The 23,050-nt window shown below is 45.0% G+C and overlaps 1 protein-coding gene across 1 annotated transcript; it reads left to right on the forward strand.

Annotated features, from left to right (window-relative positions):
* Positions 1-435: 435 nt before the first annotated feature.
* Positions 436-10,019, forward strand: LOC140909574 (uncharacterized). The gene is made up of 3 exons (XM_073339183.1): positions 436-1,289; positions 1,878-2,337; positions 9,893-10,019. Exons 1-3 carry the CDS (start codon positions 707-709, stop codon positions 10,017-10,019), a joined length of 1,170 nt encoding a protein of 389 aa, XP_073195284.1. The 5' UTR covers positions 436-706.
* The last annotated feature ends 13,031 nt before the right edge of the window (positions 10,020-23,050 follow it).

A 23,050-nucleotide genomic window follows, 5' to 3' on the forward strand; every position in this document is an offset into this window, starting at 1 on the left:
TGGAATGGAGAAAACTGCATGCTGGGATGCCGAACCCATGTTTCGAGCCATATGACTGCATGATTCCTTTGTGCCACAAGGCCTGCAAACCCTTCCCAAAACACCCTGTGCTAGATGGTGGTGAGTTGCACAGTGGGAAGTTATCCATGGTGCACTGCTCTTGGTGTCGATGCCAGGGCTGCTACTGTGGACATGCACTGGCGACACAAGGAGCACAGTGTGGACATGCAACAGCAATTGTATTACTGTAGTGGCTGTAGGCTGACGTAACTTAAATCAACTTAATTTTGTAGTGTAGACAAGGCCTAAAACAGGACACATGCCTTAGCCAGCAGCTCACACCCCTTTAAGCCCTGGTCTACACTAGGACTTTAGGTCGAATTTAGCAGCGTTAAATCGATTTAAACCTGCACCCGTCCACACAATGAAGCCCTTTATTTCGACTTAAAGGGCTCTTAAAATCGATTTCCTTACTCCACCCCTGACAAGTGGATTAGCGCTTAAATCGACGTTGCCGGCTCGAATTTGGGGTACTGTGGACACAATTCGATGGTATTGGCCTCCGGGAGCTATCCCAGAGTGCTCCATTATGACCGCTCTGGACAGCACTCTCAACTCAGATGCACTGGCCAGGTAGACAGGAAAAGAACCGCGAACTTTTGAATCTCATTTCCTGTTTGGCCAGCGTGGCAAGCTGCAGGTGACCATGCAGAGCTCATCAGCACAGGTGACCATGATGGAGTCCCAGAATCGCAAAAGAGCTCCAGCATGGACCGAACGGGAGGTACGGGATCTGATCGCTGTTTGGGGAGAGGAATCCGTGCTATCAGAACTCCGTTCCAGTTTTCGAAATGCCAAAACCTTTGTCAAAATCTCCCAGGGCATGAAGGACAGAGGCCATAACAGGGACCCGAAGCAGTGCCGCGTGAAACTGAAGGAGCTGAGGCAAGCCTACCAGAAAACCAGAGAGGCGAACAGCCGCTCTGGGTCAGAGCCCCAAACATGCCGCTTCTATGATGAGCTGCATGCCATTTTAGGGGGTTCAGCCACCACTACCCCAGCCGTGTTGTTTGACTCCTTCAATGGAGATGGAGGCAGTACGGAAGTAGGTTTTGGGGACGAAGAAGATGATGAGGAGGAGGAGGTTGTAGATAGCTCACAGCAAGCAAGTGGAGAAACCGGTTTTCCCGACAGCCAGGAACTGTTTCTCACCCTAGACCTGGAGCCAGTACCCCCCGAACCCACCCAAGGCTGCCTCCTGGACCCAGCAGGCGGAGAAGGGACCTCTGGTGAGTGTACCTTTTAAAATGCTATACATGGTTTAAAAGCAAGCATGTGAAAGGATTACTTTGCCCTGGCATTTGCGGTTCTCCTAGATGTAGTCCTAAAGCCTTTGCAAAAGGTTTCTGGGGAGCGCAGCCTTATTTCGTCCTTCATGGTAGGACACTTTACCACTCCAGGCCAGTAACACGTACTCGGGAATCACTGTAGAACAAAGCATTGCAGTGTATGTTTGCTGGCGTTCAAACAACATCCGTTCTTTATCTCTCTGTGTTATCCTCAGAAGAGTGAGATATAATTCATGGTCACCTGGTTGAAATAGAGTGCTTTTCTTCAGGGGACACTCAGAGGAGCCCATTCCTGCTGGGCTGTTTGCCTGTGGCTAAACAGAAATGTTCCCCGCTGTTAGCCACAGGGAGGGGGGAAGGTTGAGGGGGTAGTCACGCGGTGGGAGGAGGCAAAATGCGACCTTGTAACGAAAGCACATGTGCTATGTATGTAATGTTAACAGCAAGGTTTACCCTGAAAGAGTGTAGCCACTGTTTTATAAAATGTGTCTTTTTAAATACCGCTGTCCCTTTTTTTTTCTCCACCAGCTGCATGTGTTTCAATGATCACAGGATCTTCTCCTTCCCAGAGGCTAGTGAAGCTTAGAAAGAAAAAAAAACGCACTCGCGATGAAATGTTCTCCGAGCTCATGTTGTCCTCCCACACTGACAGAGCACAGACGAATGCATGGAGGCAAATAATGTCAGAGTGCAGGAAAGCACAAAATGACCGGGAGGAGAGGTGGAGGGCTGAAGAGAGTAAGTGGCGGGCTGAAGAGAGTAAGTGGCGGGCTGAAGAGAGGGCTGAAGCTCAAATGTGGCGGCAGCGTGATGAGAGGAGGCAGGATTCAATGCTGAGGCTGCTGCAGGACCAAACCAGTATGCTCCAGTGTATGGTTGAGCTGCAGCAAAGGCAGCTGGAGCACAGACTGCCACTGCTGCCCCTCTGTAACCAACCGCCCTCCTCCCCAAGTTCCATAGTCTCCACACCCAGACGCCCAAGAACACGGTGGGGGGGGCCTCCGGCCAACCAGCCACTCCACCACAGAGGATTGCCCAAAAAAAAGAAGGCTGTCATTCAATAAATTTTAAAGTTGTCAACTTTTAAAGTGCTGTGCTTAAAGTGCTGTGTGGCATTTTCCTTCCCTCCTCCACCACCCCTCCTGGGATACCTTGGTAGTCATCTCCCTGTTTGTGTGATGAATGAATAACGAATGCATGACTGTGAAGCAGCAATGACTTTATTGCCTCTGCAAGCAATGATTAAAGGGAGGAGGGGAGGGTGGTTAGCTTACAGGGAAGTAGAGTGAACCAAGGGGCGGGGGGTTTCATCAAGGAGAAACAAACAGAACTTTCACACCGTAGCCTGGCCAGTCATGAAACTGGTTTTCAAAGCTTCTCTGATGCGTACCGCGCCCTCCTGTGCTCTTCTAACCGCCCTGGTGTCTGGCTGCGCGTAACCAGCAGCCAGGCGATTTGCCTCAACCTCCCACCCCGCCATAAACATCTCCCCCTTACGCTCACAGATATTGTGGAGCACACAGCAAGCAGTAATAACAGTGGGAATATTGGTTTCGCTGAGGTCTAAGCGAGTCAGTAAACTGCACCAGCGCGCCTTTAAACGTCCAAATGCACATTCTACCACCATTCTGCACTTGCTCAGCCTGTAGTTGAACAGCTCCTGACTACTGTCCAGGCTGCCTGTGTATGGCTTCATGAACCATGGCATTAAGGGGTAGGCTGGGTCCCCAAGGATACATATAGGCATTTCAACATCCCCAACAGTTATTTTCTGGTCTGGGAATAAAGTCCCTTCCTGCAGCTTTTGAAACAGACCAGAGTTCCTGAAGATGCGAGCATCATGCACCTTTCCCGGCCATCCCACGTTGATGTTGGTGAAACGTCCCTTGTGATCCACCAGAGCTTGCAGCACTATCGAAAAGTACCCCTTGCGGTTTATTTACTCGGCGGCTTGGTGCTCCGGTGCCAAGATAGGGATATGGGTTCCGTCTATAGCCCCACCACAGTTAGGGAATCCCATTGCAGCAAAGCCATCCACTATGACCTGCACATTTCCCAGGGTCACTGCCCTTGATATCAGCAGATCTTTGATTACGTGGGCTACTTGCATCACAGCAGCCCCACAGTAGATTTGCCCACTCCAAATTGATTCCCAACTGACCGGTAGCTGTCTGGCGTTGCAAGCTTCCACAGGGCTTTCGCCACTCGCTTCTCAACTGTGAGTGCTGCTCTCATCTTGGTATTCATGCGCTTCAGGGCAGGGGAAAGCAAGTCACAAAGTTCCATGAAAGTGCCCCTACGCATGCGAAAGTTTCGCAGCCACTGGGAATCGTCCCAGACCTGCAACACTATGCGGTCCCACCAGTCTGTGCTTGTTTTCCAAGCCCAGAATCGGCGTTCCACAGCATGAACCTGCCCCATTAGCACCATGATGCATGCACTGTCAGGGCCCATGCTTTCAGAGAAATCTGTGTCCATGTCCTGATCACTCACGGGACCGCGCTGACGTCGCCTCCTCGCCCGGTATCGCGTTGCCATGTTCTGGTGCTGCATATACTGCTGGATAATGCGTGTGGTGGTTAATGTGCTCCTAATTGCCAAAGTGAGCTGAGCGGCCTCCATGCTTGCCTTGGTATGGCGTCCGCACAGAAAAAAGGCGCGGAACGATTGTCTGCCGTTGCTCTGATGGAGGGAGGGGCGACTGATGACACGGCTTACAGGGTTGGCTTCAGGGAGCTAAAATCAACAAAGGGTGTGTCTGTACATCAAGGAGTATTTCAGTCAGGACTGCACGGAGGGTTCCAATAAGAAATGGTGCACCTAAGTTATCGTTGTTATTGGAACAAGGAGGTTAGCCTGGCCTCTGATTGATACATGGCTAGATTTACCTCGCTGCACCTTCTCTGTGAGTGACTGCAGTGTGATCTAGACAGGGGAGGAGGCAAATGAGTACAAAACAAATCTGGTCTATTTCTTGTTCTGACCCACTCCATCTATCTTTTACATCTTTGGCTGGCAGCAGACGGTGCAGAAGGACTGCATGCCATCCACATCTCATGGCTGCTCGGCAGAAGATGGTACAGTACGACTGCTAGCCATCTTCATCTCTTGCCTGCCTGGCATAAGATGGTACAATACGACTGCTAGCAATCCTCATCTCTTGCCTGCCTGGCAGAAGATAGTACAGTACGACTGCTAGCAGTCCGTATCGCCTGCCCGCTCACCATAAGACGGTTCAATAGGACTGACTGCAGGACTAAAGAGAATGACCTGGTCAAGTCACTCCAAATTTAGTCCCTGCACCCATGTCTGCCCAGGCGCTCCTGATCGACTTCACAGAGGCGACCAGGAGCACCTCAGACATGACGATGACGGCTACCAGTCGTACTGTACCGTCTGCTGCCACAAGGCAAGGGGTTGCTGCTACTGTGTAGCAATGCCGTACCGCGTCTGCCAGCACCCAGGAGACATAGGGTGACGGTTACCTGAGCGGGCTCCATGCTTGCCGTGGTATGGCGTCTGCACAGGTAACTCAGGAAAAAAGGCGCGAAATGATTGTCTGCCCTTGCTTTCACGGGGGGAGGGAGGGAACGGGGGCCTGACGATATGTATCCAGAACCACCCGCGACAATGTTTTAGCCCCATCAGGCATTGGGATCTCAACCCAGAATTCCAATGGGCAGCGGAGACTGCGGGAACTGTGGGATAGCTACCCACAGTGCAACGCTCCGGAAGTCGACGCTTGCCTCGGTACTGTGGAAGCGCTCTGCCGAGTTAATGCACTTAATGCACTTAGAGCATTTTCTGTGGGGACACACACACTCGAATATATAAAACCGATTTCTAAAAAACCGACTTCTATAAATTCGACCTAATTTCGTAGTGTAGACATACCCTAAGGCTCAGGTGCACAGGTGAATGTCTTAACTCTGCAGTCTTCTGAGTTGTCTTGCATATTAGGAAGAGAGTCTGTCTTAGTAATACTTCCTCTATTTGCCCCCCATCTACCAAGTACAGCACAGGGGAGGATGTAGCTCTTATTTAGTAAATATGCATTTAACTATTTTAGCCTAGGTATATGCTGAACAACTAGAGCAGATGGGCCTCCTACTGAATTCCAGGCCCAAAGAAGTTACAGAATTTGCCCTCAAGTTATCTGAACTAATCTCTCTGTTCCTAAAGTTTTCTTGAAGATGGAAAATTAAAAGCTGTTTTTGCATTACTTACAACTCTCCACTCAACTAATTAAGGAGAATGCTCTATAAGGCACCTTCTATGTAACACAGGCTTTCCTATGCCAATTTCAGCAGCTGTCCAAAAGAGAACTTCAGTTAATGTTTCACTTTTGGGAAAAGGCTTCTTCTCAGCTGCCTGAACTCTCCCAACCCCAGTTACAGGCCAGTATCTGACAGACTTTGATTTCTGCTCCAAGAGTTCCTGTCTGTGTAAGGTTTCAGAGTAGCAGCCGTGTTAGTCTGTATTCGCAAAAAGAAAAGGAGTACTTGTGGCACCTTAGAGACTAACCAATTTATTTGAGCATAAGCTTCCGTGAATGCATCCGATGAAGTCAGCTGTAGCTCACGAAAGCTTATGCTCAAATAAATTGGTTAGTCTCTAAGGTGCCACAAGTACTCCTTTTCTGTCTGTGTAAGAACACCCAATCCCAGTTAGTGCCAGAATGATCCCGAAGGAGAATGCATAATGGGTATAAAGAAGCATCTTTATAAAGAAGCATAGAGAAATGGGGGAGTGTAAATTTTACACCTACCAAATTACCCCAGGTTGAGAATTTTTCACCTCTTTTTAAAGTAACAATTTGAGCTTTATGAAAAGAAGCTACATGGCATCCGAAGTTTGATACTGACAGGATATTCTTAAACCCTTTCTATTTTTTTAATCATCTCATCTCAGTGTGTCTCAGGAAAGTCACTATAACTCATTCTGACACCGTTTATATGCAATTCAAAGATCAACATAGCCGTTTTCATGAAGTTCAAAAGACATTATGGCTGCTTGGCTAGGAAACAAATATTTTGTTCACCAGTCAAAAAGCAAAGACTAAAACTCCCCCGCTAAAGATCCCACGAGGATAAAGTCAAAGAAAATCAACTATAATGAAAGAATGAAAGCGGACACTATTCCTTTGGGTTTCACGAAACTGCAAATGTGTTTTATAACACTTGGCCATGATCACAATTACCTATACTGTTATTGATGTTTGCTTGGCTGTGTGTGATAGTGTGTGTCAGAGAGACACACACAGCATGTATAAATTAATTTACTTGTGAAGATCTAATTCCTCCACCTGTTATAGTCTGTCTGCATCTTAAATTCTCATCAAGTGTTGCCAATTAGTTCTCAGAATGTAATTGAAGAATGAAAACAGAAGAGCAAAATGTCTGATTTATAGATTGAATTGGTTATGCCCAGCGATTTTTTTGGTGCTGGCTTAAATATTCAGTTATTAACTTGATTAAATAATTAAATGCTTTTACAAATATGTCAGCTAGTATTTCACATCAATTTCCTACCAGTGACTGGAACTTTCACTTACCCTCCAATTAAAACACAGGAGAGCATCATTCTTTTCACTGCAATTAAGTTAGCGCCTGTCTAACCTTGATTTAAAACACACCCAAGTGATGGAAATTAACAATCATGCATTTAAAAATTTTAATCAAGGACTGGTTAAAACTGTAATTAGCACAGTCAAAGGCTAATAATGTTTGTATATACCTTACTGTTGTTAAATAAAAAGGATTAATTGTGCTGAATGTGATGTAGATCTTTGTGAGCACAGCTGAAAGGGTTTATTTCAGAGGAAACCCCCATGTATTTAAAAGATTACTTACCTTCTTTAAATACAGTTTTGCGACAAATTGCCAGAGTACACGATGTACTGGCTTTTGCAGCACTAAATCTATATTTACTAAAGGATAAGAATTTAAGAAATCCCAGGATCAGGACAAAGCCAGTTGGCTCAAATTGTAACTGGGGGGGAGAAGAGAAGATAAATTAGAGAACATTGTGGGGGAAGGGGAATAAAAGCTATTGGAATCCAGGTAAAGCAACTGAGGCCTGGTCAACAATACGGGGTGAGTTGGCCTGAGTTACGCAACTCTAGCTATGTGAATAACGTAGCTGGAGTAGATATAGCTTAGGTAGACTTACTGCTGTGTCTGAACTGCACTGGGTTGATGGGAAAAACTCTCCCGTCAACTTACCTTACGCTTCTTGTTCCGGTGGAGTACCAGAATTGACGGGAGAGTGATCTGCGGTTGATTTAGTGGGTCTTCTAGACCCGCTAAATTGACCCCTGGTCCATTGATCGCTGCAGCATCGATCCCCAGTAAATGTAGATGTACCCTGAGATAAACATTAGTCTGAGGAAAAGATAACTGCTGTGTGGAACAAGGAACTCTCCTTAGAATCAAGGAACAACTGGCTATCAGAGCTGGACTTGTTTGTTTTCCTTACATCTGTTTGCATATTTACTCTCCATACCTGTCTAATTTACTCTCTATGGGCCCAATCCTGCATTCCTTGCACACCCCAAACTCACATGGATGTCTGTGCAATTTCTGTCTATGACACTGAAATGCACTCCTCACCACGGTCTGGGTTATAACCTTGGACAGGCACAATCTGGTGCCTGCTTATCCCCTGGCTCCTGGGGAGAAATAGTCTATTCCATTCATTTTGTTGGTGCAGATTACTTTCCTCTCTGCTCCATCTCTGATGTAATGACCAGCACATTAGCAGGAGGGGCTAACCCAAGACTCCCCCCATAGCCCACTCACCTACATGGTAGTGGGGTAGCAACCTGGCAGCAGCTGCTTCTTCCCTGTACAGGCTCCAGAGAGTCAGGTAGCTCACTAAGGAGAGTAAAGTGGCTGCTCCCTTACTTTCCTGCATGAAGTCCCCTCACGAATCCATTGTGTCTAGGAGTCAGTGGGAGTTTCAGGTGCCCAAGGAACACAGGCTCTTCCACATACAGTATTGTCATTAGCATGTTCTGTTACACAAGCAACTCCAAAGTCCTATTTAATTTTAAAATCATCTTCAGTTTCATTCATCATAGCTGTACAAGTACAATAAGGAAGCCCCTAGCTTCAATCAGCTGATTTTAAAAACAAACACGTGGGCTATTTTAAATTTTTTATTTTGGTATAACCTGGAAAGTGTTTGATTATTTTTAAATCCATCCATCTAGATATTTATGAAGCCTTCATTATTGCAGTATCTCAGTGCACCCCCAAGTTAAAAATGATGACAATGCTTGTTCTCACACTCTCTCTACATGAATCTGTAAGATTGAGGGTACTATTACCAGAGGGTGAAGAGGTGTGCTTTCTCTTTAGCTCTGAAAGTAGTGTCATTAGTGGTAACTTTCATCTGACAACAAGTTCCCCAGTCTTAAAACCTTTATAGGAGCCAAGGTGTGTCTCATGCTCATAAGGCTCCCCATTGTGGTCAACAGTATCAATGTTCCTCGGGAAAGTAGCAGTCATAGATACAGATGGAGATGCTCTGTTACATAGACAGGCTCAATTGCAGAAAACAACTGCTGGGGGAGCATGCAAGCGTCCTCTGTGGCATTTCCTGAACTTTGGAACTTGCTCTGCCACCCCTCAGCCTGAAACGCTCTTAGTTTATTGACCTTCAGGGCCTGCTGCTGTTTACGATCTGTGAGAGATTGGGAGGACTTTTGGCTGTTTATCCTGTTAAAGCAGGAAATTCCAAGTGGATAGGAGGAAGCAGTGGACATGATACATCTGCACTTCAGTAAGGCTTTTGAAACAATTCCAAATGACATTTCCATAAACAGAATAGGGAAATATGGTCAAAATGAAATGATTGTTCACAAGGAGTAGTTATCAATGGTGTCAAACTGGACAGACATATCAAGTGGGATCCCATAGGGATCAGTTCTGGGTCTGGTACTAGCCAGTATTTTCAGAAACACCTTGGAAAACAACATCTAAAGTACACTTATAACATTTGCAGAGGACACCAAGCTGGGTGCGTTTGAAAGCACTCTGAAGGACAGGGTTAACAATTCTCCCTCATCCCCAAGCACCCACCCCAGTACATCTGGATGTCCTACTATCAAGGTCACTGCCCCAATTTCTCCTTTGGGCCCTAGAAAGGTTCCACAAGAGGCTCTCTGGCCTCATTAATACCCCTCCTTGGGGCTAGTTTATTACAAACACATAATGCAAATAATCCATTACAGAAGTCCCAAATAATCCCCAGTGCATATAGTTACTAAAATCCCATGCTACCTAATTCATTGACATAGCACATATTATACTCTGGCATCTCTCATCACACTCAGGATCTTCTTTGGTCCCCTTCTGTCCTTCTACCAGGACAGCCACCCCAGCTGGAGTTCAAACTTGCTCTTCCAAGTGGGAACCCCCAGAGTCTCTATGCTGGGAGCTTATCCTCCCCAGGGGAGCATCCATCACTCCTCTGTTCTATTAACCTCTCACCTCATGCAGACCAGCGGATAAGTCCCTGTTCTTCTCCCCTGTCTTCAGCCCTCTCCAGCCTCTGCCTCCAGCTCAGAAATCCGCTGGCATCTGCTGCTCTGCTGCTCTCCTATCTCCCTCTGCTGCTCTCCTATCTTCAGCCATTGCTCTGCAGCTTGGGGAGATCAGCCAGTAAAGACCTCTGCTACACTTGTGCTCTCAGTCTTCCTTCAGGGACCTCTCTCCCTCTGCTTTTCCCTGAGCCTTTATAGCCCAGCTGGTGCCCCACTCTTTTACTGGGTCAAATGGGGAGCATCAGTAGTGGCACAGGGGCTCTGACCCAGCTTCATTTAAAGGGGCCAGCCACCCTGTGACAGACAGGTTTAGAATTTGAAATGATCTTGATCCACTGGGGAACTGGTCTGAAATCATTTACATGAAATTCAACAAAGACAAGTGCAAAGTGCTGCACTTAGGAGAGAAAAATCAACTGCACAAATGTAAAATGGGAATACCTGGTTAGATGATAGTAGGACAGAAAAGCATCTGAAAGTTGGTGCAGATTGCAAATGGAATGAAAGTCAACAATGTGATTCTGTTGTGAAAAGGGCAAATGTCTTATCTGGGGTGTATTAACAGAAGTGACCACATGTAAGACACAGGAGGTAATGGTCCCACTCTACTTGGCACGTGGTGAGGCCTCAGCTGGAGTATTGTGTTCAGTTTTGGGGACTATTGTTTAAAAGAGATGTGAACAAATTGGAGAGAGAGTCCAGAGAAGAGCAAAAAAAAATGATAAAAGGTTTCGAAAAAATTCTGTGATGAAAGGTTGAAAGAACTGGACATGTTTAGTCTAAAGAGAAGGCTGAGAGGGGACATGATAAAAAGTCTTCAAATATGTAAAAGACTGTTATAAAGAGGGAAATGATCAATTGTTTTCCATGTCCACCAAGGATAGGACAGGAAATAATTGGCTTAGTTTACTGTAAGGATAATAGGAAAAACTTGCTAACTATAAGGCTAGTTAAGCACTGGAACAGTTTACCTAGGGAAGTTGTTGAGTCCTCTGTCATTGGATGGTCCAGGTATATTTAATCCTGCCTCAGCATGGGGTGATGGACTAGTTGACCTCATGAGGTTCCTTCCAGACCTATGATTCTATGAATATCACAACATTCTTACATATAGTAGTGGCTGAGTTATTATATATGTTGATTAACATGTTGAGGTAAAGGGTTTGGTCAATTTTTATAACTATATTTTTAAATGGGTCGAGGAGCATCTGCTGCAGAGGATAGATTATGATCTGTACTGAATGACTGTAGAAATCCAAATAATATCACAGTACAATTCACAGCTTCCCCAGTAAAGGTCTGTTGTTTCCTATTTCAATTAAGAAATTCAGTGGAGATGCTGCACAACTAACATTTCTTTCTAAATAAACAACTAATGAAGCCTCTCTGACTAATAAGCAGTAAGGCTCTGAGTGAGAAAGTCCCCAAGTCCTAAATGCAGGGTGAAGTCTGACTTGGCATCTTCACGTCACACTGTTTTGCTCTTTGCTGAAGACTTTGAGGGTTAAAGACAACACCAACCTTAATTCTGTATTAGGAAATGTGTCACAACTTTAACATTATTTCAGTTTAGCCTTCCTATTTAATTGTAGATTATATTTCTTATGAAGAGAGCTTTTATTATGGTTTTCATTTCTTTGTGTTTACATTTTCACATTAATATTTCCCCACAAATCTGTAATGTAGAGGCTCTTTCTAGGACAATAATGTTAATGGCATACACTATGCTTCTGTTCCACTACAGTGTATGTTTTTTAACAACACAAAGTGCCCATTTTGCAGATGCTCTTACAATCTCACACTCCTATTCTTGTCAACATTCTGCAGTGATACTCAACCTTGACTTCTCTCCTAGCCCAAAGGGACTTCAAGAGAGAGTAAAAAATTTAAATTGAGTCTAAGGGCTACCATCACAATCTCATGGCTCAGATGAGAATGGTCACAACCATAGCCCAGTCAATGCAAACTAATAGAGTGCTCACAGCTAAACAAAACAAAAACAGCAAGACATAGAAGAGCAGATGTCTACAAGAGGAATTATTCCCCAATTTGTCATTATTGAACTGTCCAGTGACATGATGTCATTAGAGATCACAGAAGGATTGTAAAAGGGATAACTTGCAGGCAGCAAATCTGTCTGTATGGCTTAACTTCACAGTGAGAGCAGGTGGGGACACTGCAGCCTTTTTCAACAGAGGGAATTCACCCTATTTGAGCTGAGTGTTTTTTCGTGAACATGGCTATGAAAATATATGTTGAGCAATCTCATTACATTGTAGAGCACGAATTCATTGCCATGAGATAGTTGAAGAGTCCTCAGGAATCCTTTCTGAGATTTCATAGAAGTTATCCCAGGAAAGACCTTTATTTCAAGGAATTTTTAAAATAGCTCCTTTGGACAAACACAAAGGGCCTGAATAAACGCACAATGAATTCTACAAAAAGCCTGAAAGTTCATCTGTTTTGCTAATTAGAATGGACTAGAGGGCAATGCCTTTATTCAGACTGAGTAATGCTTGGGTGTGAGGTAGGGTTCCCATCATCCTGAGAAAGATTAGAAGCTGTCCCAATAAAAAGGAGTTTGGATTTCTTCCCCCCCCCCACCCCCGCCCTGATTAAATACCCTGTTTTCTCTGTTAGGGCTAGTCAATATTTTCTGTCAAAACTGTTTTCTGACAGAAAGTTGGGTTTCAACAGGGTGGAATTTTTCATGAGAAGTATCTGCTCTTTGTGGAAAATGTTGACTTGTCATTAAAAAACAACACCTGAAAACTGAAATATTTAATCTGATAACCAATTTTTCCCATGGCATAAATAAACCCAGTTTTTTTAAAATCAAGCACTATTCACTATTTTCGTTTCCCTACAAACTATCCTGATTCCCCCCAACACTCATAATCATAATTCTAATTAGATACAGTGGCACCACTAGTGAGAGCAGATCTCTATTTAATTCTCCTACTACTGTATTTGGGAGGTTTTGCCTCATAGCTGTAGTGAATGTTACAATTAGCCTGTTGGTGAATTGGATAATATCTGCTATTTAGACTCCTAGGAATATATAAACTTTTTAATTTTTTTTCCTCTGAGGGAAACAAGTGGCAGTATGGTAAGCATTCACACTGTGATGTTTAACACCACCAGGGGGAAGGTTATACAGGGTGCAAGGAAATGATCTAGTGTTTTCAGGAAGATTGCTGTTATTTCCCCAACATTTCAATACTTGATTAAAAAGTAAAGTAGATTATGAAAACACAAGATCCCAACTGTCTACATATCTTAATGCAAGCTCTGACTATCTCAGCCAGGAGAAATACTGTTGTAACTAGCAGTATTTGCTGTTTAAATTGTGAATCATCCAAAATTTGATAGATGAACAGCTTCCTACACACATGTAAAATAATCCTGTTCTGCTTCTCACTAGCCCCTTGTTTGGTCTCATAATTGCCTGTGATTGAGGAGTACAGAGCAGCTGGTTTAATGCCAAAGATTTTGCATTAGGCTCCTTTTCTGGAGGCCCATGAGGCAACAATTGATATAGGTACTATTTTAACTTTACCTCAGAAATTGGTCCTCTTGGGTTCCAGGGAGGTGGGCGGGCATAAGCCCACCCACAGCTAAAGGACCCTCCCCCAGCCTATGGGGAGGATCCACTGAGCCCAGGACTCAAATAATTATGGGGCGAAACAGAAAAAATAATAAAGATAGGTGTGACGGTCAGAGAGTCAAAAGTAGGGTGATTGGAGGACATTTTTTTTTAAGATTAAAAATTTTCCCATGTAAAAGGCAGCAAAAGTGTTTAGTTTGACCCACTTTTTAAACCCTCTCTTTTTGCTAAACTAGCAAGGAGGAAATATTTTAATCTGGCCCATCCACAGCAGCAAGGTATAAACATTTGATTGTGTCCCACAGCCAGAGCTATTTTAGGTTTTAATTATATGCATTCTCCTTGCTCATTAGCCACATACTACTGAAGTGCAAGACAAGTAGGTGATTCATTGCTGACACATGGCCTTTCATGAGCAGTCATTAATTAGCAGACTAGCACTTGGGCATAACTTGGTGAGGAGGATCAGCAACAGAACTCGAATCAGGGTTTTTCCCCCACTGTTGGAGGAGCCCCAATGGCTTTCAATATCTGCTCTCCCATCCAAACTCAGTCCTCATCAGTTGAATATTAAGAGCCAGAACCTGACCAGGAGTTACACTGACTTGTGCTAGCTGAAGATCTAGCCCTGCAGGATAAGAGAGATCCAAGCTGGAGCAGCAGGGAGCCTTTCCCCTCTGCAATCAAGGGCTGAGGATGAAATTCTCTCTCCAGCCACAGAACTAGCACAAGGACTATACCTTCTTCCAAAAGAGGGTTTAAGTGGTTCTGGATGGGGCTTAATTGTACCCTTAGGCCCACATTCAACAAGGTACGTAGATGCCTACATCCCAGTTTTAGCTCCACTGCAGTCCACAAAACTCCTGCCAAACCAACCTAAATTTCCAGAGTAACAGTTCCATGGTGGATACATATTTAAATAGTCATTGAAGGTGAAGGGAGGGAAACGAGCCAAAGTAGGTGTTTCTCTGTAGTCCAGAGGTTAGAGCATTCACCTAGGAGGTGGGGAACCCTGGGTCCTGTCCCACTGCTCCCATCACTCTTTCATTATTTATCCACAGTGGATCAGCTTCAACAGGAGAGACTGAGGATGCCCCATTTCAGAATATCCCATTACTCAGTGGTTCACACCCTCTCCTAAAGCGTAGAAGACCGCTGTTCAAATCTTTTCTCCACCTCTGGCAGAGAGAGGAACTGAACCTGGGTGTTCCACACACAGGCAAGTGCTGTAACCACTGGCCTAAAAGTTATACAGGAGGGGACGACACATACACACACACCCTAGCCCAGCCATTTTGTATGGGTTGTACCTAACTCATTCCCGTAAGAAATACCTCAGCTGCCTCACTCTAGTTGGCAGGTTCCCCTGTGTGGATTGCTAAGCAGAGATAGGCACCTCCCTGCCACACAGACTTAGGCACCTATCTCTAAGAGGGGGTGGCACTTAGGACATACCCCTCTCATTGGCAAGTCCCATTGGCTAGTTTAGGCAGCTCCCCATGTGGCTTTTGTGGCTCACACTTTAAGGCACCTATTTCTCCCCATTCACTGTATAGGGAGCTGTGACAGGATGCAACTCACCACTGCAGCACCTCCTACCAGCTGTCATGAGAATTAGCTCTGCTCACTAGGGCAACCTCCTCTGGTGGTACCTTGCCACCATCACTTTTGTTCCAGTGACACTGTCCTTTAGCTCTGCCAACTCTGCATCTCCACTTCTGGGGGACCTGCAATCTCAGTACAGCCATTCACTCAGTGGCAACTGCAGTCCATTGTCCTGGGGCTGCTTCCCATGCAGCTCTAACAACCACTTCTGCCCTTACTTCAGAGCCTCAACCTACAGGCCCTAGCAGCCAGCCAGGAGCTCTCTCTAGCTCCCCTGGTCCCTGCTTGCAGCACTGCTCTATCCCAGGTGCTGACACTCCTTCCTTCTGCTCAGAGCCTGGTCTTCTCCCCTCAAGCTATAACCTGCTTCTAAAGCTGCACAGCTCTGCCAGCCTGGCCCTGATTGGCTGCTTCTCACAGCCTTTCTCTAATTGGCTGCCTCCTGTGCAGCCTCCCTAGGGCTCTATTAACCCCTTATGGGCGAGTGTAGGGCAGACGCCCCAACATAGGAGCCTATGCATTTCACTCAGTTTTGTAGCTTACAGCGTCGTTCTTGTGATTTTCTAGGCACCTAAAAGTTAGGTGCTGTGGCGCTCAGCATTGTAATGCCTAAGTGCCTTCATGGATCCCAAACCCTGTCCTTTGTTTCTCCCTGAATAGGTAAAAACAATGAGCAAGCATTTTCTACCCACTGTACTTAGCATATCTGCAAGTTTGACATGAACTGCACTTTAGTTCATTATGAGGAAGGCAGAAGAGGGTTTCATACTCCTCTACTCTGAAAATAAGAAAGCTTAAAGAGAAAAGATGATGCTCAGAGGATAAAAACAGAATAACTGAAATTCCTATGGCATCACATACATTTTTGCTAATACTAATGGATTTCAGCATGATAAATGTCACTATCAAGATCAATGAAATTAATAATTTGCCAATTCTAACACGGTCCAAGATAAATCTGTATTTATGATCTCATCCCAAGAATTGAAAAAAAATCAAACTTCCACAGCAATGAACCCTTATAATTCTCTCCCTGCTGGTTAATTAGGCATTTAATCACCTGATGGATCACAAAATTGAAGACTGACATTACCTTTAAGTTCCACCCTTAAAAGGAGTGTTTCCAGAGGATGTTATAGATTCATGAAGCATTCTATATGGTGGTGATGTCAGTCAGCACCCCTTTTAGAGGTGGTAGAGTTAGAAGAGTGATATAAAAACACAGTCACCTGTTCTCACCATAGGTTGGTCATGTATTCATGGTACACTTACAGGCAGCTGGGACAGCTGACTATTTAAAACAGTACAGAATACAAGTAAATTTTTTTTACTTTTTTGTGATTGATATTTTTCTCAACTTAAACTTCAGTTTAATAAAATTGGGGTGGGTGAGGGGGAGAATAATGCCTACACTGCAATTAAACCCGCATGGCTGGCCTGTGTCAGCCAACTCACGCTCATGGGACTCGGGCTGAGGGGCTGTTTACTTGCAGTGTAAATGCTTGGGCGTCAGTCTGGGCTTTGGGACCCGCCCCTCTTGTTGGGTCCCAGAGCCCAGGCTCTAGCCCAAGCCTGAATGTCTGCGTTGCAATTAAACAGCCCCTTAGCCCGAGCCCTGTGAGCCTGAGTCAGTTAACATGGGCCAGCCTCGGTGTTTAATTGCAGTGTAGGCATTATTCTCCCCCCCCCTCCCCACCAACTTTGTTAAACTGAAGTTTAAGTTGAGAAAAATATCAGCCAGAAAAAAGTAAAAAAAAATTGGACGCTCCACTGAAAAACATTGAAAGTGTATTTCAGTAGGAGTTGTGTTTCTAACTCATCTCGGGGCTTTTCAAAATCTCATCCTACATTTATTAAGACCAACTGGACTATTACCCCAGTGAAATTAGTGACAGTAGAAAATGATTTTGGGAGTATTTCAAGCTGTCACTAATGTGTATTAAGGTTACAGAAAAAAATTCTGAAATATATTGTGTTTAAGATATATGATCACGTACTTGAAAGCTGTTCTAATGCATGCATACAAAGGGACAGAGTTAAGGTTGCATATGCAATCGTAGCTTTGTCCCTTCCTGTCTTTTGAGTGCCTAACCAAGCAATCTTAATGCTCTATTAACATAGTTTTTATAGAGATATATATGGACTAAATAATGGTGTACTGATGATGCTTATATCAGTATGAGTTTCAGATGCAGTTTAAAGGAGATGCAGCAGAATGGAGAATCTGGCTCAGTGAGAAGGACCGATAGGCTAGGCTGGAGGTGGGAGCCTTAGCTCAGCCAACTCAAACCTAAAAACAAAAGTTCAAACTCTGTTTGAGCCCAAGGCAAAAATGTGGTTGGATTTTCATGTTTATAAATAGTTTGCAAAGGACTGGATGGTCCAGGAGATTGGTAATATCCTAGAGAGCCTGTTATTCTAGGTAACAAGTTAGATTGCCCAGCACGTTACCATCAGAAGCACTGTTTACCTACCCAAGATGGTGGGATCAGTGAGGCTTTGTATAGGCAGCTATTTAACATTGTCACAGCAGGCATCAATTGGTAGTTTCAAAAACACAGGCCAAAGATTTCATGGACATGAACCAACTACATCCTTACATTGAATGATGGGTCGCTCAAGAACAGAAGGGAAGCTCATTTATGCAGCCAGGCAGAGATTCAAATAGGACTTAATCATGTGCTTAAGTTCCTTTTCTGAACTGGATTGCAATACCATTGCGCATGGTGTACATCGTTTTGTGGATAAACAGAAGAGCTGGGCTTCCAATGCGAATATTCTAGCATCACTCACCAAAGCTAAAAATAAGTTGAAAGCCTTGGTCAGGGACTATAAAAGATGTGTATTTAAAAACCAACCAACCACTGAATGCAGTGTAAAGATTCATCAAATGATTGTTTTTTATTCTGGCACTTCCACTGAAATCTTCATTTTTCACATGCTTAGCAACTTTAAAAACTATGTAACAAGTAGAAAACAGAGGCTTAATTCCCCAACGTGAGGATCAGTTCTGTGAAAAGCTGGGAAACGCTATTATTGAACTTTTTGAATTAAATGAAATAAGTGTATTCCCATTTGGCACAGTCTGGGGTGTATTTAAGGCATCAATAAGGGAAGAAATCATTAGTTATACTACTAAAAAGCGTAAGGACTATGATCAGGTCACTAATTACTTAGACAAAGAAATAAACAACATTGAATTTTGCAGGCAAGATTGCAATTCCATAATTAAGGATGCATTGAGATTTGCACTAAAAAATGGGATAAAATCTTTGTGATTTGTGTGGATAATACAGTGCTTCCCAAATTTACAGCACATACAAATACTCAGAAAATGCATTCTGCATTTTGTGTATCTGTTAGCTAGTTTATGAGATAGTCATTTAACATGTGCCATTAAAAATATTTTTGTGAGTCTAACCTTTGTTTCCACTCAGGCTAGCAAATAAATTCCAGATTTTTGAGATTTGAAAATTGACTCACTTCTAGATTGTATCAAAATCTAATAAATATATAGGCTACTTTTTAAGTTTATTAATGTGTGTGATGGGGCGGCTGCCCCTCACTGGTATAATAGTATAATAATGGTATAATAAAAGTAACCCTGGGGAGGCTGCACGGAAGGCAGCCAATAAGGAAAAGGCGTGTAGTGCCAGCTAACTAGGGGAAGGTTTACTGGAGGAGCCAGTTGGGGCCAGGCTGGCCTATATAAGAAGGGGCTGCTGAGCAAAGCAGAGGTAGTCACTCCCTGGAGTTTGAGGGAGACTATAGACAGAGCAGTGCTGGGTAGGATCAGCAGGGTATGGGGAAGATCCAGGCTGATGGCTACCAGACTGAGGCCCTGATACAACAGCAGAGGAGAGGTGCTGGGGCTGTGGGGAAGTGGCCCAGGAAAGAAGATGGTAGAGTTGGAGGAGGGGAAGCACATGGCTGCTGGCTATAGGCTTCCTAAGTCAGGACCCAGAGTAGCGGGCAGGCCCAGGTCCCCCCGCCTTTGCTACCACTTGCTACTGAGGGGAGTGACCAGTGTATGGACTGCAGTTTGCCACTGAGATGAGTGCTTGGACTGAGGACTGTCAATCCCCCGGAAGGGGGGAAGGAACTGAGTGGGGCACAGCCGGAAGGCTGCGTCCAGAAGAGGACAATGTGGTCTGGGGAGTGATACGGGTTCCTGGAGGTGGAGACAGAAGTGATGACAGGTGAGGCACTACCTGAGGAGAGCGCACTGGCAATCCTGAGCTAATTCCCAGGATGAGGTGCCACAGTGGTGAGTTGAATGCCCTATTACACGTGGTGGAGAATGTTGGCACACTGTCACCCCGATACAAGGGCAAGACAGAAGACTGTGAGGACTATTGCCTATTTGAGAGACTAAGGGATACGTAAGGTGGAGAATGGAATTGGAGTATAGTGAGGCCTTCTTTGCGGAGGGTTCTGGGGCCTTCCGAAACTGGACTCCAAAGGCAGTGCCCCGTGGCAAGGGGGTGAGAGGCCGCAAAGGCAGCATCAGACTCTGCTACAGCAGGTGCTCGCCACCCAGAAGACACAGTGGGAGGTACGGGAACACCTGCAGGCCTATATGTCTGGGTTAGCAAGACAGCAGCTGTGCCTATTTAAGTTGTTGCGAAGGGGAGTCCGTGAGAGTCGCAGGGGGCGAGAGGGGAAGCCAGGCACCAGGACCAGGAGGCCGAGAGAATGTTTTGCCTGTGGGCACCTGGGACACGTTAAGAGGGAGTGCCCCAACCGGGATGGGGAACGGAGGCCCAACCTGGAGAATAGGAAAGCAAAAGCGCCCAAGAGAGACACCTTGTGAAGAGAACAGGCAGGCACTGGGCATGTTGGGCCTGTGGGCAACAGGGACATGTGTGGAAGCAGTGCCCTCTGGTTTGTAGAGATAATTCTAGCCCAGGGGAAGGGGCCGAGCTAATGGAGAAGGACCATGAGAGGGCCATGGCCAAGGGGAGACAAAAGACATGCATCCAGTGCCATGAGAAGGGCCATGTAAAAAGGCATTGCCCTCAGAGGAGAAGGTGGGGGGTGCCTGAGCACCGGGCTCAGTTGAAGAATGCTCAGAGCGAGGGGGCAGTGAGGACCAGGGCCCTGACAGCCATCTCCCACACCCAGCAGCGGGAGGTAGGGAGGTGATAGGTAAGATGAGTTGGGCAGAGAGGACCCAGAGAAACAGGGGAACCCACGTGGGAGTAGGATAAGCTACGGTGGAGACCCAGACAGACAAGGGAACCCACACAGGAGTGGGACAGGCTATGCTGGGGATCCAGACCCTGGAAGAGGGAGACAGGCTGCTCCTCTTGGTGGAAAGCCTGAGGCAGGAGAGAGACACCTTGTGGGCCCAGCTGCAAGGGAAGCTGGGAAGATAGAAAAACCTCCTTGACACTCCCCCGCCAGGTATGTGGTCTTAAGGGGGAGGGTGTGTGATGGGGTGGCTGCCCCTCACCGGTATATAAAGGATTAAAGCAACCCTGGGGAGGCTGCGCAGGAGGCAGCCAATAAGGAAAAGACTTGTAGTGCCAGCCAATTAGGGGAAGTTTTATTGGAGGAGCCAATCGGGGCCAGGCTGGTCCATATAAGAAGGGGCTGATGAGCAAGGCAGAGGCAGTCACTCCCTGGAGTTAGAGGGCGGAGGACTGGCTGCTTAGAGGGCTGGAGCACCATGGACAGAGCAGTGCTGGAAAGGGTCAGCAGAGTATGAGGAAGATCCAGGCTGACGGCTACCAGACTGAGGCCCTGATACAAGGGCAGAGGAGGTGCTAGGGCTGTGGGGAAGTGGTCTAGGGAAGGAAACAGCGGAGTTGGAGGAGGGCAACACGGGGCTGCCAGCTATCAAGTCCCTGGTTCAGGACCTGGAGTAGCGGGCGGGCCCAGGCCCCCCCGCCTTTGTCCCCACTTACCACTGAGGGGAGTGGCCATTGTATAGACTGCAGTTTGCCACTGAGATGAGCGGCTGTAACCTGGACTGTAGTCTACCACTGAGGCAAGTGGTTGGACTGAGGACAGTTGGTCCCCTGGAAGCAGGGAAAGAACTGAGTGGGGCACAGCCAGAGGGTTGTGTCCAGAAGAGGACAATGCGGTCCGGGGAGCGACATGGGTCCTGAAGGTGGAGACAGAAATGACGATGGGCAAGACACCACCTGAGGAAGGCTAACAGGCAACCCCAAGCTAATTCCCGGGACGGCCAGCAGGAGGCACTGCGGTGCTGAGTCGCACGACTGTTACAATCTGTTACATTTTTTATTTATTAATCCTCTTGGTCATAACCATTTCTATGTCATAACACAAAAATAAGGTAATATGCAATGGAATTAAAGGTGGTAAATTTAAAAATGATAAAAGGAAATACTTTTACACAAAGTGTAATTTACACTGTAGAATTGTATTGTTACGGGAGGTTGCTGAGGCCAGGAATTTAATAAGATTAGAAGAGGGATTGGACATGAAAGAGGATAATAGGAATATCCAGAGTTGTTATAATTAATATCAAGACAAATTCCGGAAGAGAGATTAAATATCATGCTTCAGAGTTTACAGCAATCTCTAGCTATTAGAGATCAGGATGAGCCCTAATATGTGTACAGATCATCCCACATCCATTAACCATGGGGTTCTTGCACCTTCCTCTGAAGCATCTGATGCTGGCCACTGTTGGAGACAGGATACTGGACTAGATGGACTTTGGGGCTGATCCACTATTCCTACGTTCCTATGATTATCATTAATGAATCATTTCCATAAGTGAATTGTATCATTGAATCACCTACTCATTAAATGGCTGCACAAGCCGAAAAAGTCACAATGCACAGCCTAAACTCCACCCACTCCCTTTGTTATATAAACAAAAAGGTGGAAGGAGGGTCTTACAGTTAAGGCAGTGGCCTGGGACTCAAGAGATGAGAGTTTAGTTCCTGGCTTTATCACCATGTGTCTGTCTGTCTGCCTAAGTTCTCCATTGGTAAAATATACTTCCCTACCTCTCAGGGCTGTTGCAAGGATAGATATCATATTGTTGGCGAGATGCTCTAATATTCTGGCAATAGGAACCAGATAAGTACCTACATAGAGTATACATATGAAACAGTGTGTATGAATATGTACATCACTATTAATTAATGTATGATTTTATTTAACTATGTATTGCATTGTCCACCTGATTTTTGGAAAGCCATAAAAAGCCTTTTAGATAAGGGAAAAAATTCAGAATAAATGATCAACTTTTACTATTTTTTCTCCTTTGTATGTTATGCTAAAAAAGTAATTTCAAGATTATATTTGTCATTAAACGTTTTAAATATCGCAAGGAGAGATTTAAGCTGTGTACTGCACCAGGACTTTCAGCTCTTGGGTGTGTGCATTGAGGGTGATAGTATTGTTGAACTGAAGGGGGTGTGTCGGAGTGGGCATTAGTGTTTGGTGTCGGAGTGGGCTAATGTTTGGGGACTGTTATTGTGCTGAGTATATATGTTGCCTTAATTGAGGATTTCTTTTCATTTTAGCGTTTGTGGTGTTGAGACAATACACTTGAACAATCTTATTTCCCAGATAATGAATTTTTTTGAGTTGGAATTTATCAATCACCTGTTCAGCTATGATCTATCTAATTAAGATGTTCTTGCTCCATCAAAAGTCCCAGTGTAGCCATATACTCACACCAACTCAACACCTTAGAAGTAAAGTTTTGATAAACTCTACCAAAAAGTAAACTCAACACAGAAGAAAGGAAATGGGAGACCAACTTTTGTACATTATATCTACTGTATTCCCCTGATATAAAGATGCATCTATGACCCAGAAATTATTTCTCAATTTCCCTGGAGTGACATTTGGTTTGGATTGTACAATGTTCTCATGGGCATATATATTGTTTCTCTTCTATGTTTTCTTTATCTTTATATCCTTATTTTCAGCTATAATATGGAAAATAATGAA

This window comes from Lepidochelys kempii, chromosome 1 (genome assembly GCF_965140265.1).
Source record: "Lepidochelys kempii isolate rLepKem1 chromosome 1, rLepKem1.hap2, whole genome shotgun sequence".
In the NCBI taxonomy this organism is placed as follows: domain Eukaryota; kingdom Metazoa; phylum Chordata; order Testudines; family Cheloniidae; genus Lepidochelys; species Lepidochelys kempii.